Here is an 18196-nt window from a genome sequence, read left to right on the forward strand (position 1 = left end):
CAATATCCGAAAGCCCAGGGGTGACAGGTGCAAGCCGTCCGTAGCGAAGCATCGTGGCTTGTCGAGCATGTCATCCCAGGCAGACAGGCATTGGATCTCCTTTGAATGACACCAATACTTAAGCCAATTGTTGAAATTGATCATCTTGTCTTCATATTGTGGCATCATTCTTGGTGAGGGTAAGATGCTACTCAAGGTCATGGTCATACCGGCCTGGGCTACATGCTCAGAGAGCTCCTCTATGTCTCTTTTCATGTAGTCCAGGGAGGTACGTCTCAGGTCATTCACACCAGCATGGGCAATGACTGAGTCATATTTGTACTTGCCTTGGAGTGACCTGAGTGCTTGTGTTATGTGGCGGATCCTAGCACCTGACAGGCAGCTCACTGTGACCTTCTCCTTGTTCAGCCTGGTGAGCGGGATGTCAGTGTGCCTGACGATAGAGTCACCTATTACAAGTGTATCATGTGTGTTGTTTAGCCTTAACTGTGACTGTTCGGCACACTGGCTTTGTGAGCTATGTGTTGCATGTGTTTTGTTTTGGGGTAGCGGTTGCTTGGGTGTCTGCTTTGGAGGTCTCTGCTGCTTAGGCAGATTTTTATTTAGAGCCTCCGAGTATGTTTCTGTGTGTTTATGTGTTTGGTTTGCTGTCGTGGTAGGTCTGTGTGAGACTGGAATTGTAGTGAGTGTGGTTTCCTTCTCCTCCTGACTGGTTATGCCAGTACTGAGTTGAGAGAGCTTAGCCTCCAGTTTGGCTATATGGTTGCATCTCTCACATGTGTTGGAATTTGTTGGGAGGAGGAGAGGGTTGTCTGTGTACATGAGGCAGTTGTAACATTGCCTCAATATTCCCAGATTCACCAGCTGGACCGGAGAGGAGATTGACAACTGACCTTGGGACATGCTAGAATAGTACTGGGAATTCCTTTATAATTGAAAAAAAGGGCCAATGGGGAACAAAGTACTCAAGGGGAGTTTGTGAGAGTGTAGTGCTTTTAATTTTTTAGTGCTGACTTATATAATTGCTTTAGTGAGCAAGTGCCAGGCTTTAGAGTGGGAATAGGGTGTTTATTATGAGAAGTAGATCAGTTCTAAGTGAAAAAGTGAAGAGCAGACTTTGTGGAGCCAAGAATGGTTTAAACCCAATTAAGATGCGCTGCCTGATGCTGTGCTATGTGCAAAATCGCGCAAAGCCATGCTAAAGTGGGTTTTATACAGGGGGACTTGAAAGAGCTAGAAATTAGCCCAAAATGGCCAATAGACTACCAGATTCTTGTGCTGGGAACACTCCTCCAGGGATAGATAGGTTGCCCCAAGCTCCCCACTGCCACTGGTGAACAAAGAAGCCTCCCTTTATTCAAGAAAGGAAATGGCCAACACAGGAACTTTCCAAAAGTCCAGAATACAGCAAAGCCTGTACTTGGACTACTCTAGATCAGGAAAGACGGGAAACAAGGATAATTTTTTTTTTGCAACAAACAGCAGGAAAATGCAATAAATATGTAACACAGGCTAGCGCACTTGAGTGTGTAGCCTCAACAGGTAAAAGCAACAAACAGGACAAACTTTAAAAGTGCAGGTGCAAAAACAACTTTAAACAGTTTAAAACAGTTCAAGAAGCAGAAATACTTGCAGTTTAGCTAGATCGGACAGTCGCCCAGGTAGTAGCAGGAAAACAAACACTTTTATCTGGTTAGCAGTCACTCTTTTAGGCTCTCTGCTGCTAGCACCACTCTGCAGGACCACAAAGAGCTTGGCTGAGTAGTAACAAGCGCAAAAGCCACGCCAAAATGGGTTTTATACAGGGGGACTTGAAAGAGCTAAAAATTGGCCCAAAACGGCCAATAGACTACCAGATTCTTGTGCTGGGAACATTCCTCCAGAGATAGATAGGCTGCTCCAAGCTTCCCACTGCCACTGGTGAACAAAGAAGCCTCCCTTTATCCAAGAAAGGAAATGGGCAACACAGGAACTTTCCAAAAGTCCAGAATACAGCAAAGCCTGTATTTGGACTACTCTACGTCAGGAAAGATGGGAAACAAGGAACATTTTTTTTTTCTTTTTTGCAACAGACTACCAGATTCTTGTGCTGGGAACACTCCTGCAGGGATAGATAGGCTGCTCCAAGCTCCCCACTGCCACTGGTGAACAAAGAAGCCTCCCTTTATCCAAGAAAGGAAATGGGCAACACAGGAATGCCTGTATTTGGACTACTCTAGGTCAGGAAAGATGGGAAACAAGGATTATTTTTTTTTTTCTTTTTTGCAACAAGCAGCAGAAAAATGCAATAAATATGTAACACAGGCTAGCGCACTTGAGTGTGTAGCCTCAACAGGTAAATGCAACAAACAGGACAAACTTTAAATTACAAGCGCAAAAGTGTGCTAAAGCTGGCTTTATTCTCTTGTGCATAAAAATCACTTACTTACTATCCTCAAAGACTGCATTGCCACCAGAACTGTTGAAAGCTTCACAAGAACACGATTGTGAGTGATAAACAGTCACTCACCAAGTTATAGTGCAGACACGAGAGTTTCAGCGTGTATAAATGAAACTGGCAACCTCTGAACTCTCGTGCACAGATGAAGCTATGCAACAGTAATAAGAAGAAAATGGAAGAACACAGTCACAACACCATGATACGATGCTTATTTCTTTTCTTTAAGAGAAATCTTAACGAGTGGGTGAGCAACAGGAAGTTCACCCTGGGGATCACTTCAGTGGCCTTGCTTGACAAGGGCACTGGGAACTAACTTTGGGCGGCATGACGCCAGGCTATCTTCTTGGGTTAGGCTTATATAGGCTTCAGGGCCATTAGCCTAGTACACACCTATGAACCTATGAACCTATGAATTCTGAATAACAAGTAAAGTGTAAGCACATACAAATGTTCTTAGTTTAATGTAAAAAGCAAAGTTTACTTGCATTTGTACTGTTATAGTCGTGCAGTGTATAATAAAATATAGAGAAAACATTAACAAATACCAGAGCTGTTCCTATACATGCTTGTAGCCTTTTGTTTGACAGGTAACTTAAGAACTAGCTCACTTATCACAACAGCAGGCAGAGTGAAGAGGGAAAAGGGAAAAAAAAGAAAAGAAAAAGAAAATGAAGGGGGAGGAGAGAGAAGGGGAAAAAGAAGGGACAGAAAGATAAATGCACTGTTGTAATGGAGGAGTGGATATGTGAACGAGGGTTGACTGTTTCCTATGTTCACACATGAGGATTATAAGAATTTTAAAATTCTTTGACATGGAATAATGCTAGATATTTCTTCTGTACTGTAGTATCATATCATCATAACTATAGAATTGAATTATTTGTGTTAGTTAAGTTTTGGAAAATGTCTAGCAGCAAATTTCATTAAAGAAATAACATGCCTCTACACTTGAGAATTATATAATGTCATATTGTAAATATTACAAATCACAAGGTTGGATTGAAAATGATATAGATAGCAAAATATGCAAACTACAGATATATGGTAATATTGGTTTTCTGGCTTCAAAAAGTAAATTAATATATGTCATATAGAGTCATAAATGCATAAGTTAATGTGTACATATGAGTCCCCCCTCCCCCCCTTTTTTAGTAATGTAGGATATTTAAACTACCATTAGAGATGAAAGACAATTGCTTTAAAACCTAAAGAATGTCATGCATCTTGATAAACTTGGAGAGGTTCTTGTGATACTATTAATGAATGAATATTATACTGTGTATTCATAGCCAACTATTCATGATAACTTGTATTTAAACTTACACCGTTAAAACGTCAAAAGAGTTGCATTATTATTACTGTAGGAGAGTTATACTAATGTTATGTTCTGTATATTTTGTTAACTAAAGACAGAAGCACTAGATAGAAGTGGATTGTGACTGAAGGATGGAGGAAGGTGGTCTTGATGACTTGTGCATCAAACCAGGAATACTTTGTTCCATGAATAGGATTGTATATAGTTTAAAGTGTATGTTAGTTACGTTTAGGGTTAAATTTACATCCATGACAGAATCTATATTATATATTAGTATATATAAATATGGTTTCTTATAAATGTGTTTCACTAAACGTTAATGTTCTTAATAATAACATAAAGAGAGGAAGTTTAACCAGATATTTGAATACAAACAAACTAGACATTGCTTTTATACAAGAGAGACACATAATAGAGAAAGGCTTAAATAGAATGTCTTTTAATGGATACTCAATACTGGTGGAATCCCATTATCAGACTAAGAGAAGAGGCACCATGACCTTATGGAAAAATATTTACCAGTACTTAAAATTATTGATTCATATTTAGACAAAAATGGTATGTTATGCCTAATAACATTAGAGATAAATGGAAAATATATTACTCTGGCTAACACATGCTGGATATGATGTCTTGGTAGGTACTGAGCAAAGATATGCATGCAACAACAAAGCCCTTTGGGTAATTAAAATAACTTACCTTTTTAGAGAAACTACATCTTATTTACATTGTGGTTTCACTACTAAATCATCGTGTGAATTTGAGAACCTGTCATTCTAGGAAGAAGCAGATTACTTTTGATGCATTTAACATGGACATATATTCATTTATACATAAATTTAGGTAGTGAGACATTGTAGGAACAGTCCAGAAGCATATCTGGCTCAACCCGTGCCCTGTGCTGGCACCATAAACCAACACATCACCCCCTAGAATCTTCAAGTGAAGAGAAAAAAAAGACACTTTACCAGTATTAAGTGGATCACTACATTGTAGCTATCAGCTTATTAGAGATCCATGATGCACCCGACCACACTCTTCCATTGAAGAGCAAAAGCAAAAAAAAAAAAAAAAAACAAACAAAAAAATAAAACAAGGAAATTCTTTCAACTGGGACATCAACCCATGTAGGCGACTAGGTGGCCTGGTGTACAACATGCCCTCACCCTCCTGCCCAGCCATTCAGCTGCTGTTTATGTGTTCTTCTCCTGAACCTCCTTATTTTATTAATAATTAATTGCATAATTTTATCCTATAACCTGTAGTAACCTGATTGCTAAAAATGTAGCTAACAGTTGCTACAGTTTATACCCTGCCTGCACAGAGTGCTATGGTGCTCATGTTTTAGTTAAATACAAAATTATTCTTATAAACTGTAGCAAACAGCACTCAAATTTGACTGCCAGTATTGCATTAGAGTCTAGGAGTGGCTGACCATGCCCCCCCCCCAACAATTTCTACCCAGGGCAGTTGCCTCTCCCATTCAGTCTTTCAAAATGTCATTCAACTCTCAAAAAAATTTCCAGGGGGAGGGGGGCAACCTTACCTTCACAATAAAATGCAAAAAAAAAAAAAGTGCCTTGTTTCAAAAAGTGTATAATTTTGGTATTGCATATGGCAAGGAGGTTATATCCAACTAGAGAGGTGTGTTACTTAACACTTAATTTAGAACATGACCAATACACTTTAATGCTAACACTGATCATGTTCTGTGAAGACAATTTGTTAGCCAAATTTTGGAATAACTTTAAATCAATCACACAATATTTATAGACAGACATAGCTGAACTATCTGGTTACCTAATAATTTGAAATACTCCAATTCCATTTTGTGTAAGTAATAATCAGTATCCCCTTCTTCTTTGTCTGTTGGTAACAGCAAGGAATTTGATTAGATGAAACTGAAAAATGTCTCCCTCTGTATCCTTTTCAGAATTAAATGTGTTACTTACTATAAATAATTCATGATAAAGAATTTAATAGCATTGTGATCAAAAGAAGTGATTAAAAATAAATATGGCCTAAACTAGCCAAGATTTTTGACAAAATTAAAAATGACATCTGATACTAAGATAGCAAAATGTGGAATACATGTTTAGTTTTGGAGTATTATTTCATAACAAAGTTCTTGCAATAATTACGTATTTAGGACATATTCTATGTATGTTACTCATAAATGTATTGCTTACTTAGAAATAGTTTAGTATTTGCTTAAAATTGTAGCATGGACGGTACTGTGTTCTTTGGTACAACTGTATCAATAAAACATACATGGAAATGTAAAAGAAAGGTACTAACTTTGTGTTTGTAGTCTGAATCAATAGCAGCACTCTATAAATTAAATTAACCTAACTCTGAGGAAATATAAGACTGTTTATCAGCACTTTTTAAACTACTCCGTTCTAGAAGACTATCAGATCTACACTGTATAGTCCTTGTTAAAAGTATAGGCAGAAATATTTAAAGTTTTACAACCCTTTTCAAGATTTTCTCGATAAAGAATGCCATTCTTTGTAAATTATGTTTAAAGACAACCTCCTTGATTAAATATTTTTTCTTATTTCACAGATCCCACAACTCGCAGAAATGCAAAGGCAGGACCCACAACGAGGAATAGATATGCAAGTCAATGGACACTCAACAGACCCCATCCTCCAATATCTGCACACACACTTACTACAGAATGGAGACTAGCAACCCCTCGGCCTACAGGATCAGTGGACAAAGAGAGTGACAGCTACAGTGTTAGCCCTTCCCAGGATACAGGTATCACCAATCTGAAAAGATTTCTGTTTTATGTCAAAACAGGATTAAAATGCAGGCAGAAAAATGTACTACTATTTCTCTGCAAATGATATATTGTTTTAACTTGAACATTATGAGAACTTGGAAATTAAATTAATATGTTTTATATGACCTGCATGATAACGACTTTATATGCATTTCTGTTTAGCAATCTTTATCAGAAACCATTTCTTATAGTGGGTTAATACTCTTATCTTCTCACATGAAAATGCACTACGGTAAATTATATTTGGAACAGTGCTTAGGATTTTGTAGAGTCTGTATTTATGCAGTAGGATAGAAATGCATTGTTATTTGTGGTTCTTCTAATGCAATGTATAAGGCAGTGTTATGAATCATACAGTTAAAAAAATAGAATTAAGCTCTTTGAGGTCATAACTTTTTCCAGAAACATTACACCCATATATACAAAAAATATATACTAAAATGTACCAAATAAACAAAATAAAAATAAAAGAACGTATTGGATTCCCAAAAAGACGTTTAATACAAGAACACATTAAACAGTGAGTGCTTTCATCACCAACTGTGACATCTTCGGACTGAATAATGCTATTAAGACAAACCAACATATTTAAACTACTAATGCACCAATCACATATTACATAACATTCAAATAAATTAACCCCTTCAATGCTTTAAACCTTTTCGCTTTAAATAAGCAAAAAAATCATCCATATTATTCAGTCCTGGCAAAAAACAGGCATTTAACCTAACTTGCCATCTACATTCACACCAGCTAAGCTCATCTTCAGCATCAAATAATTTGTCATAATTAGGTAAATCTTCCAAAACAAGAAACTTAAAATTCACCATACACTTATTAGAATAACGTTTGTCAATAGCATTTTTTGTGTCACCTATCTCCACAGCATGCTTATGCTCATATATTCGTTTGTAAAGTTCCCTGCTGGTACATCCTACATAAAATGAGGGGCATGACTGGCACATTATTGCATAGACCACAAATTTACTTTTACAAGTGAAATAATTCCTAAATTTATAAATAAAACCATTTATATTAACTTCTAAACTGTCAATAAATAATTACACAACCTACAGTTAAAACATTTATGCATCCCAAATTTCACAACAGCAGTTGTTTTGAGCTTATTAAGCTTACCTTGAAAATAATTTTTAAAACTCTTCCCCCTCTTATTTATAAAAGTAGGTTGAATATCTAACTTATCTTTTATTTCACTAGAACTTTGCAAAATTTTCCAATTATTCCTAATAATATTCTTTATAGACATACTATCAACACTGTTACTAACTTGCATCTAAACTTTATACTCATTGGCATTTCCTTTTCGTTTATTTAAACTAATATTATTGTGCCTTACTCCATCTATTTTTTCAAGAGAAGTTAATATTTCAACAGGATAACCTCTTGAAAAAAACTTATCACAAAGAGCTCTACTTTCAACATGAAAATCACTGTCTTTCTTAGTAAGCCTAGTTACACGCATCAGCTGACTATTTGCAATATTTTTTTTCATTCTTTTTGGATGCATACTACTATAGTGCAAATAGGAGTTGCAATGAACTTCTTTTTATATATTTTGATAAATAACCTATTTCCATCTTTTGATACTATGACATCCAAAAATTTATACTATTTTTATTAACCTCAGTAGTAAACTTTAAATAGGTATTAATACTATTAAATAAGTAATAAATTCATTAAGACTATTAGCATCACCTCTCCATAAAAGAAACATGTCATCACTAATAAAACATGTAAAAAATACAATACTCTTATTAAATTTACTGCTTAAAATATTGACCCTTTCCCAACCTTGCATAAATAAGTTAGTATAACTAAGAGCCATAGCGGCTCCCATTGCCACACTGTTAACTTGATGGTATGTGTTGTCATAAAATTCAAAAAAATTATAACTTAAAATAATATCAAGCACTTCCACCAACAAGTCAACCATATTACTTGAATAAATCTTAGAATTCAATAGCTCAAATCTAATAGTTTCAAGCCCTATTTCATTAGGAATCACAGTATATAAAGACTGAATGTCTAAAGTAACCATTAAATCATCAGACAAAATATTCAAAGTCTCAATTTTATTTTTGAAATCAAAAGTGTCTGAGATAAATGTGATTCCTGTCTCCACCACTTTTTGTAAGTGTCTATCTGCGTAAATGGCTAAAGCCTCCATTTTACTTTTAACACTAAATACTATTGGTCTTAACGGTGGATCCTTCAAACATTTATGTATCTTTGGAAGACCAAAGATATGACTTAATTTCAGGCTGTCTATTCTAAGAAATGTTCTAATAGATTCAGTAATGCTATTGGTATAGAACCATTCTTCAATAATAGAATCAATTAAAGAAAAATATTTTTTTCACTTCACTAAGTGAAGTCTTCTTATAAAACCTGGTATCAGACAACATATCATACATCTTACATTCATAAGTGGCCCTATTGAGAACAACCAAGGCTCCCCCTTTGTCAGCTTTTGTTATTAAGATTTCATCATTATTAAGCAAATCTTTGAAAACCTTATTTTCACTAAAACTTAAATTATAATACTTGTGTCAAGGTTTGGTGTCAAGCATTTCTATCAGTTGTAATTCAGATGTCATTAAAAAAAACTTCCAATTCTTTTTTTGAAGGTGGGGTAAAAATACTTGGTTTTCTAAATTCATTAGTTACATTAACATTATGAAGTCAAAAAATCAGATCCACATTCACGTTTATCTCAGACACTTTTGATTTCAAAAATAAAATTGATACTTTGGATATTTTGTCTGATGATTTAATGGTTACTTTAGACATTCAGTCTTTATATACTGTGATTCCTAATGAAATAGGTCTTGAAACTATTAGATTTGAGCTATTGAATTCTAAGATTTATTCAAGTAATATGGTTGACTTGTTGGTGGAAGTGCTTGATATTATTTTAAGTTATAATTTTTTTGAATTTTGTGACAACACATACCATCAAGTTAACAGTGTGGCAATGGGAGCCGCTATGGCTCTTAGTTATACTAACTTATTTATGCAAGGTTGGGAAAGGGTCAATATTTTAAGTAGTAAATTTAATAAGAGTATTGTATTTTTTACATGTTTTATTGATGATGTGTTTCTTTTATGGAGAGGTGATGCTAATAGTCTTAATGAATTCATCACTTATTTAAATAGTATTAATACCTATTTAAAGTTTACTGCTGAGGTTAATAAAAGTAGTATAACATTTTTGGATGTCATAGTATCGAAAGATGGAAATAGGTTATTTACCAAAATATATAAAAAAGAAGTTCATAACAACTTCTATTTGCACTATAGTAGTATGCATCCAAAAAGAATGAAAGACAATATTGTAGATAGTCAGCTAATGCATGTAAATAGGCTTACTAAGAAAGACAGTGATGTTCATGTTGAAAGTAGAGCTCTTTGTGATAAGTTTTTTCAAGGGGTTATCCTGTTGAAATATTAACTTCTCTTAAAAAATAGATGGAGTAAGGCACAATAATATTAGTTTAAATAAATGAAAAGGAAATGCCAATGAGTATAAAGTTTCGATGCAAGTTAGTAACAGTGTTGATAGTATTTCTATAAAGAATATTATTAGGAATAATTGGAAATTTTTGCAAAGTTCTAGTGAAATAAAAGATAAGTTAGATATTCAACCTACTTTTATAAATAAGAGGGGCAAGAGTTTTAAAAATTGTTTTCAAGGTAATCTTAATAAGCCCAAAACAACTACCGTTGTGAAATTTGGGATGCATAAATGTTTTAACTGTAGGTTGTATAAGTATTTATTAACTGACAGTTTAGACGTTAATATAAATGGTTTTATTTATAAATTTAGGAATTATTTCACTTGTAAAAGTAAATTTGTGGTCTGTGCAATAATGTGCCAGTCATGCCCCTCATTTAATGTATTATGTACCAGCAGGGAACTTTACAGATGAATATATGAGCATAAGCATGCTGTGGAGATAGGTGACACAAAAAATGCTATTGCCAAACATTATTCTAATAAGAAGTGTATGGTGAATTTTAAGTTTCTTGTTTTGGAAGATGTACCTAATTATGACAAATTATTTGATGCTGAAGATGGGCTTAGCTGGTGTGAATTCAGATGGCAAGTTAGTTTAAATGCCTGTTTTCTGCCAGGACTAAATAATAGGGATGATTTTGTTGCTTATTTTAAGCGAAAAGGTTTAATGCATTGAAGGGGTTAATTTATTTGAATGTTATGTAATATGTGATTGGTGCATTAGTAGTTTGTCTTAATAACAATATTCAGTCCAAAGAAGTCACAGTTGGTCATGAAAGCACTCACTGTTTAATGTGTTCTTGTATTAAACGTCTTTTTGGGAATCCAATCTGTTCTTTTATTTTTATTACACCCATATACTGTGAGTAAATAAACATATCAGCATTTTTTAAATTTGTTGTTTTTCCATTTTATATATTTTTCCCCTAATATATTGCAAAGAAATGCTAATGAGAGGCAACAATTTCCTTATTTATATCTTATTTATGTTAGGTTCATGTATTTTGGTGTATTTATCTTTGCATGCAGCATAAATGCAATTATTAATGCTTTTAGTTAATGGGCATTCCTGACTGGCAAAAAGCTTGATTTCAGATATCATGTTTTACTGTAGGTACATGCCTATGCAGTTCACAAACTCTTCAGCTTATCATTCTGCATAAAGTAAGGTTTCTCTGGATACGTATGATTTTTATCTTATTACCCTTGTATCTATGATGTACAGACACTATTTTCTTTTAAGCTGTGCTTTGATATATATATATATATATATATATATATATATATATATATATATATATAGGTATATATATATATATATAGATATAGATATAGATAAAGATATACATTTTCTAAAATCCACATGGTGTGTAAATGGGTGTGGTTGCACCCACATTGGTTAGCTCACACTGACTAACCTTGCTGTACTGAAGCCATTGCATCAATGCATTCTCCTTGAATGTGCTTTAAGGCCTGATTGTTGTAGTTACAAGCTTTTTGTACCACCAAATGTGATGTTCACATGCAGGTCCAGTAGGATAATAGGTGTACTAACATCAGTTGAAAGCAACAGAGCAGTCTATAACATGTACAATAAGTAAATATTTTCAGTAGGGATGCTATAGTCATTTTTACTTTTAGGGAAAACTGAGGGAGAAAAGTTCTACAACACTGAGAAGATTCATTACAAATTTAGAATGAGCAAAAATCTGTTACATAGACACAGATTAGTAGTAACAATATTCATTAAAATTTAACGTTGTGTAGTCATCTCAAGTAAAACATGAGAAAGCTAGATTGATTAATGGAATATCTATTTTTGGCAAAAATAGGATTCAACAGAACTAGGCTATCTAGTAGAGGGGTCTATATTACGCAAATCCCTAAATGCCGACACATAAACCGAAAACCGCAAGAACACGGAATGTCCTGAAGTGTGAAATTTGAAATATTGAAATGCCATAGTTGGCCAACTCCACCACCCGCTACTTACTACCTACCCAAACAAAATAAATAATCCACACTTCCCCATATCTACACTTCACCCATATATCCCATATCCTAATCAAACATGCATTACACACAAATTTATCTAAATATAAACAAGCAACACCCAAGTACGGAAAAAGTGTAATTTACGAATCTATACAGCTACACAACTATATTACTATACATGCACTTAACTTAACCCTACTTCTAACCCTAAAGTGTAGGTTGAATGTGTCACTATATATGCACTTACCTTAACCCGCACCCTAACCCTAAAGTCAGTAACTATTGCACATTTACTTTAGGGAGCTATACCGGATAAGGGACAACTATGGCAATTCGACATTTCGAATTTCGCACTTCAGGATGTTTGGTGTTCTCGCAGTTCCTTTTTATGTGTCAGCGTTTAGGGATTCGCGTAAGTGAGGTTTCAGTGTTCAGATATAGATCTCTAGTAGAGACAGTATGTAAGTGAATTCTAGAATGCTTGGAAAAGGGAAGATCAGGTGGAGGTATTTAGAGTAAAAGATGGGGTAAATTAATCTTCCAAGGAACAAGTGCAATGGCACCAGAGGATTACTGGGTAATGTTGTTAGTCTTTATGCTGAAATATAATGTTAGGGCACTTTATTCCAAAGTCTTCCTATTTGTAACCTCTAGTGGTTTGAATGGAAATTTGTCTGGGGATCGGAGAAAACAATAATGTGACTGAACGAGTGAATGACTAGATGGACATTTGTGAGGGTGTCATAGTACTGAGTGTTAACTGACAGTGTTGGAAGGAGATTTGTTTTGTAGTTATTTGGCACAGACATGTACAGTGGTGGGTGCTTAGTGGATGCTTTGATGCAGAGCATGAGATGCAGTAGCATGCAAGTCTACTTACGGTTGATAAAGGATGAACCAAGAGTAGTTAAAAAGGAGTGCAAACAAAATATGGAGAGGAGGAAAGTAGCAGTGCTGAACGTTGCACTAGGATTTAAGAAGTCTGTAATGCGATACAATGAGTGAGGCTTACAGCTATATTTACATTCTGTGTTTGAAATATTTGTTAGTTTTGATGATGAAGTCTGTGATGACCCAAACAAATTTAAAGATATATATGGAGGGTTTCATGTAGTTCTAGATCAGTTAAACTTTGGCATGTTGTGCTGTTAGGATATAAAAAAAATCAATTTATGTATTTTGGTTTTCTATTTTAATGCAGAATTCTTTATCCAGTTCTGAGTAAAACTGAAGCTATTTGGGAGGAAAAGTTTTATGTGGGTCATGGATTCTGAGATGTATGCTATGGTTTTGTCAGCATGTCAAATGGTGGTACCTGGGTGACATGCACAGAGCATGTCATCTACAAACAGTGTTAAGAGTGGTTGGCTAAGAACTGATCAATACAGCACCTCAAATTAGAGTGGAAGTGCAATGTACATCTCTTTGGACCACAATATTGCCTGTGTAAGGTCAGCAAGATAACTTTTTACTCAGCTGAGCATATGAGGCGAGAAGTGCACATTAGGCAAGCTACCGATAAGAAAACCGTAGCTGAGCATATACAATTCTTTTGGCTGGTCAATTCAAAAATCTGATCTAGTGGCTTTCATTTATATTTTGGCTTAAGTAAATTGCAAAATAGAATAGATCAGTTTGCATAGTATGGGCTGATCTAAAATTAACATAGGTTGTCAGATAGAGTTTGCATTAATTGGTAAATAATGCATGTTTTGCTAATAACTTAGGCATGGAGTAGAACTGCGTTGAGCCTCTAATGTCTGAGGTCTGTAGATATAGTATTATGTAAAACCATATCTTTCCACCTCTTAGCATAATAATTGTGTTCGGTGCCAAAAATAATGGGGAAAAAGCGTCAGTCAAGGGACAGATTTTAAATATTACTCCTAGTCAAGCCACAGTGGTACGGTGGTAGCATTATTGCCTCACAGCAAGAGGCTGGGCATCGGGCTGGCAACTCGGCACCATAAAAATCTACTGCCAGTCATTAGCAGACCAGAGTTCTGTGGTGGCGACTCCTAACTGGGAAAAGCCGAAAAGACAAACAACAACTCTTATAATCTTAGAAAGTTGCAGGAATTACAGAATCTGCTTTGTTGTTTATTTTTAGAAGGATATAATGTTAGAAACTCAACTGTTTGTCATTATTTAGTGACTTCAGCCTCCCCTTTACTCTATAGAATAAAATCTGACAACTTTTCTGATTCTTGTACACATCACTGCCATTCAGCAAGTAACAGAGTTAGTATTCTCTTTATGAAGTTGTATTTAAGCCCAGACATAAAAACTTCTGCTCAGCTCATCCTTTAGACTCTCTAGTCTCACACCACTACCTTTAGAAGACATTAACCTGGGACACTATCAGATTAATTAGAAAACTTACTCCTGTCTGGAATTATTACCATCAACACACCACCCACATGCATGTACATGTTCACATAAACACACACACACACACACACACACACACACACACACACACACACACACACACACACACACACACACACACACACACACATACTCTGTTCAGGTATATATTTTTTAAAACTGACTTATTTAGTACAACAGTTCCAAAATGAATTTATCTAATTACCCTAAATGTTTATAATCTTGCATAATCCTTTTATTGTCTCTATATCAGGATTACCTTTTCTTCTCTTTCATATCTGATATTCTACATAGAGAGATAAAAAACAATAAATCGTACAATCCTTCAAACTATGATTAAGTGAACACTTATGCAACGAAGCAATATGTGTTTTCATGAAGCAGGTTAATCCACTTATCATCTGCCACACTATGACTGTTGACTGTATTGTACTATTTAGTTACACATGCCAGTATTGTATAAATTTGCTTGTCAATCAACACATCTTTTTTATTCTCACTTTACTTTTCTTGGTATGTGATATCTAGATATCTGTATGAACTACTTCTAATGCTGCTAATATTGTATGGATTCCTTTTTAAGAAAATGTTTATTGATTTAACATATATGCAATATACACAGAAAAAATCAATATCACGCATTGTTTTACAATGAATCATCGCAGTAATCTTATACAATTAAAACATTAAGAATTTTGATATTTTGATAGCAACATTTCAAGGCTATCCCAACAACTAAAAGTCTTAGTATGACTTATAGATCTTATTCTAATCACTTATTTTTCAGTTGTACATAGCATTGTTGTAAAATTTAAAAATTCTTTGAACATAGGAAATGAGTTCAATTTCCAGTTTTTGTAATAACTTTTCTAGCTACTGCCAGAAGACTCCAAAACGTTTTTCTTGTTTGACTTTTACAGATAAAGGAAGTGGAGCATTCATTTGTATTATTGATCTAGTTAAAGAACAATTATCAGACCATGACCCCTTAAAACATAATTATCTTTACTATATCTTCAGCAAACTGAACATTTCATTTTACTAAACTTAGAAATTTTATACGGTGTAACAATCATTATATGTATAATTTTCTCATAAAAAAACTTTCCAATATTAACATGAGGAAGTTTGACTAACTTACTTAAGTAACAACTTTATATTCTTACCATCAATTGAGTCACTCAATCCACTACTATCTAAAAAAATTCCAAAATTCTGCAACAAAATTATTTTTTAAAACACCTTTATTGAATTATCACTTGTGACATAGGCACATTTACATTTATATAAAAGTAATGAAACAGCATTAACAAGTTAAAATTAACAAACATTATGTTTCACATATATTGCTATACATCATATAACCTAAGCAACATTACATAAATTATTCAGTTCCTGGCCCTTTTTTAAACAAGAAACATCTTTATTAAACCATCACTTATGACATAAGCAATCATATATTTATATTAATGAAAACAAACCACAACTACACAATCCTAGTTGTAAGCATTTTACATCATAAACCATACTGACACATGCCCAGTTGCAAACATTATGTATCACTTATAATCTACCCAATCATTTTAAAACACACGAGGAAAATAACTAAGTCCCAGGGATAAACCAGTGTGTATAGTTGCTACTCAATCATTTTAGTCAAACATTACATAGCTCATTTAAGTCCTGCCTTCTTTTAAACCTCATTCATACCCTGTATGTATTGTTCCCACAATTCTCAATTTTTCCTATGTAGTTTGCTCCTACCTTTTTCTAAATATCTCAGTTCCAGTTGTTTTATCAGTTACTATATAATTAACTTATTTAACTTTGATAAGCTTCCTTTGTATGTCAAAATTGTATTTTTTTAAAAGTTATCTCAACTTTTTCTGTTAAAATTGTTCATATTTTGTCATTCATTTTTTAAATAAATTTTGCTGTCATTTTGTGTATTTCATCTTGTATTTCTAACAGCTCTTTATTACGCACTTTCATTCATTACCCATTTTATATTTAATAGGCATTTTTAAGTAGTCCCATAATATGAAACAAAAAGAAATGAGCAGTAAAGTAATGTGATCCAAAAAGACCAGCACACCAAAACAAAAACAAATGATTGCACTCAGGAACAGGACTTTCAACTCTTGTCTTTCTTGCTGAAAAAAACACTCACCGACCAAACACTGTATGTGGTGGAACCCTTTATTGCAATAAGTTGCAATGGATTTTTCAGAAAACGTCTGAAAAGCAAGGATTTGTTTAGGTTGCTTGAGGGTGTGACATTCCAAGCCACATAGATGTTACTGAGATTAGTAAGGCCATGGAAATAATTATTATGCAATTATCTATGTCTTACTTATCAAAGCATTTACAAAAACAGGATACCTAGGAAGTATCTTTTTTGTATAATAATAAAATATCACTTTTTATAAATTACACAAAAATCTCTGAAAACTTTGAATACTTTATACCACAAAACAAATTGTTTGTGTCATTCACAAACCTATTACTCTGAAAACCTCTAAACACTTCTCTCCCCCCATAAACTTCCCCCAGATTAAATTGTTAGTTTTTAAGCTCATTCAATAGCCTGTCACTATATTACTGAACTTTCAAAATCATGGTATTTAGGTGCTCTGGTTTAATTTCCTCAGGCAGCCAAGGTACAAGGGTTACTTGAAATTTATATAAAAAATTGTGATATTTTATTGTTATAAGAAAAGATGAAACAGAGAAATCCAGAGTATCCTTTTTTTTCAACTGAAAAAGAAACTTCCTAAGTTTCTTGGTTTTTTTTTTCATTCTTGAGCATTTAATATTGGTGAGATTTTGTCATTTAAAATAGTTGGAAGAGATTATGAAATGAAAGGAAGAATATTTTTTCTTAAATTCGTAGTTCTGTGTAGATAGAAACATACTTGTCTGTGAACATCTAATAAGTATAATCAGTATTTAAAATCCTGTCCTGAGCATTCACAGCTCCTCTGTGCTGGTCCTGCTGTTTAAACTGTTTGTTTTCGCCTCCCATAATCCATCCCGGGTGCTCCCACCGTGCTTTAAATGCAAAAGGAATACCTCTGGCCAACACCTGAAGACACCCTGAATTGGCCAGCTTGCCTGGAACTTAGAAAAATACTACTGAGAAGACCCCCAACAAGATTGTGTAAATGTATGTTGCTTAACGCTAATTAAATGTAGACTTGATGTACTATATCTATAGAGTTAGTCTGCCCTCCCGTGCACGTGTTCTAGCAGCCTACCGCAGACCGTTTGCCCTCTCCCCCTCCTGTTATCACTACTCTAGAATATATTTAAACCTAAGACTGGTCCAACTATCCCTGCTGTTTGCTATCTCCTTCTGCCATTAGGTTCCAGCATCTACCAATATAAATCCTAGCTATTCTTTATACTCCAAACAAGTTTTATTTTTTCACAAACGGTTGTGAGTTAATATCCTTAGACTGTAAATATCTTCTCCCCCCGCTAAACCACCCTCTGTAAAGGCAGCCTTCATTTTCTGTCTGGAAATATTTAGCTCATACCTTCCAACTACAGCCTTTAAACTGCTCTTTGCTGATACTTTTTCTGCCATACTCACCTCTAGTGTTCTTTCCCGCTCCATTCACCCTATGGGCTCACTCCGCTCCCCTAACCTGTCCCCAATTTCCACCTGCCCCCAATACTCCTAGCTTTATTCCTATCTTACCCCACCCTCTCAGCCTAATTACC

General features: G+C 34.4%; 1 protein-coding gene across 2 annotated transcripts in view; it reads left to right on the forward strand.

Moving 5' to 3' along the window:
• DSCAM (DS cell adhesion molecule) overlaps nt 1–18196 on the forward strand; it is a 3720739-nt gene that overhangs the window by 3539299 nt on the left and 163244 nt on the right. For both annotated transcript variants that reach the window (XM_044071570.1, XM_044071571.1), the window contains one exon: nt 6324–6521. In XM_044071570.1, coding sequence (XP_043927505.1) covers nt 6324–6521 — 198 coding nt within the window. The remainder of the gene's footprint in view (nt 1–6323; nt 6522–18196) is intronic.

The sequence above is a fragment of the Protopterus annectens genome, chromosome 5.part0, assembly GCF_019279795.1.
Source record: "Protopterus annectens isolate FY-2018-M chromosome 5.part0, PAN1.0, whole genome shotgun sequence".
Classification (NCBI taxonomy): domain Eukaryota; kingdom Metazoa; phylum Chordata; order Ceratodontiformes; family Protopteridae; genus Protopterus; species Protopterus annectens.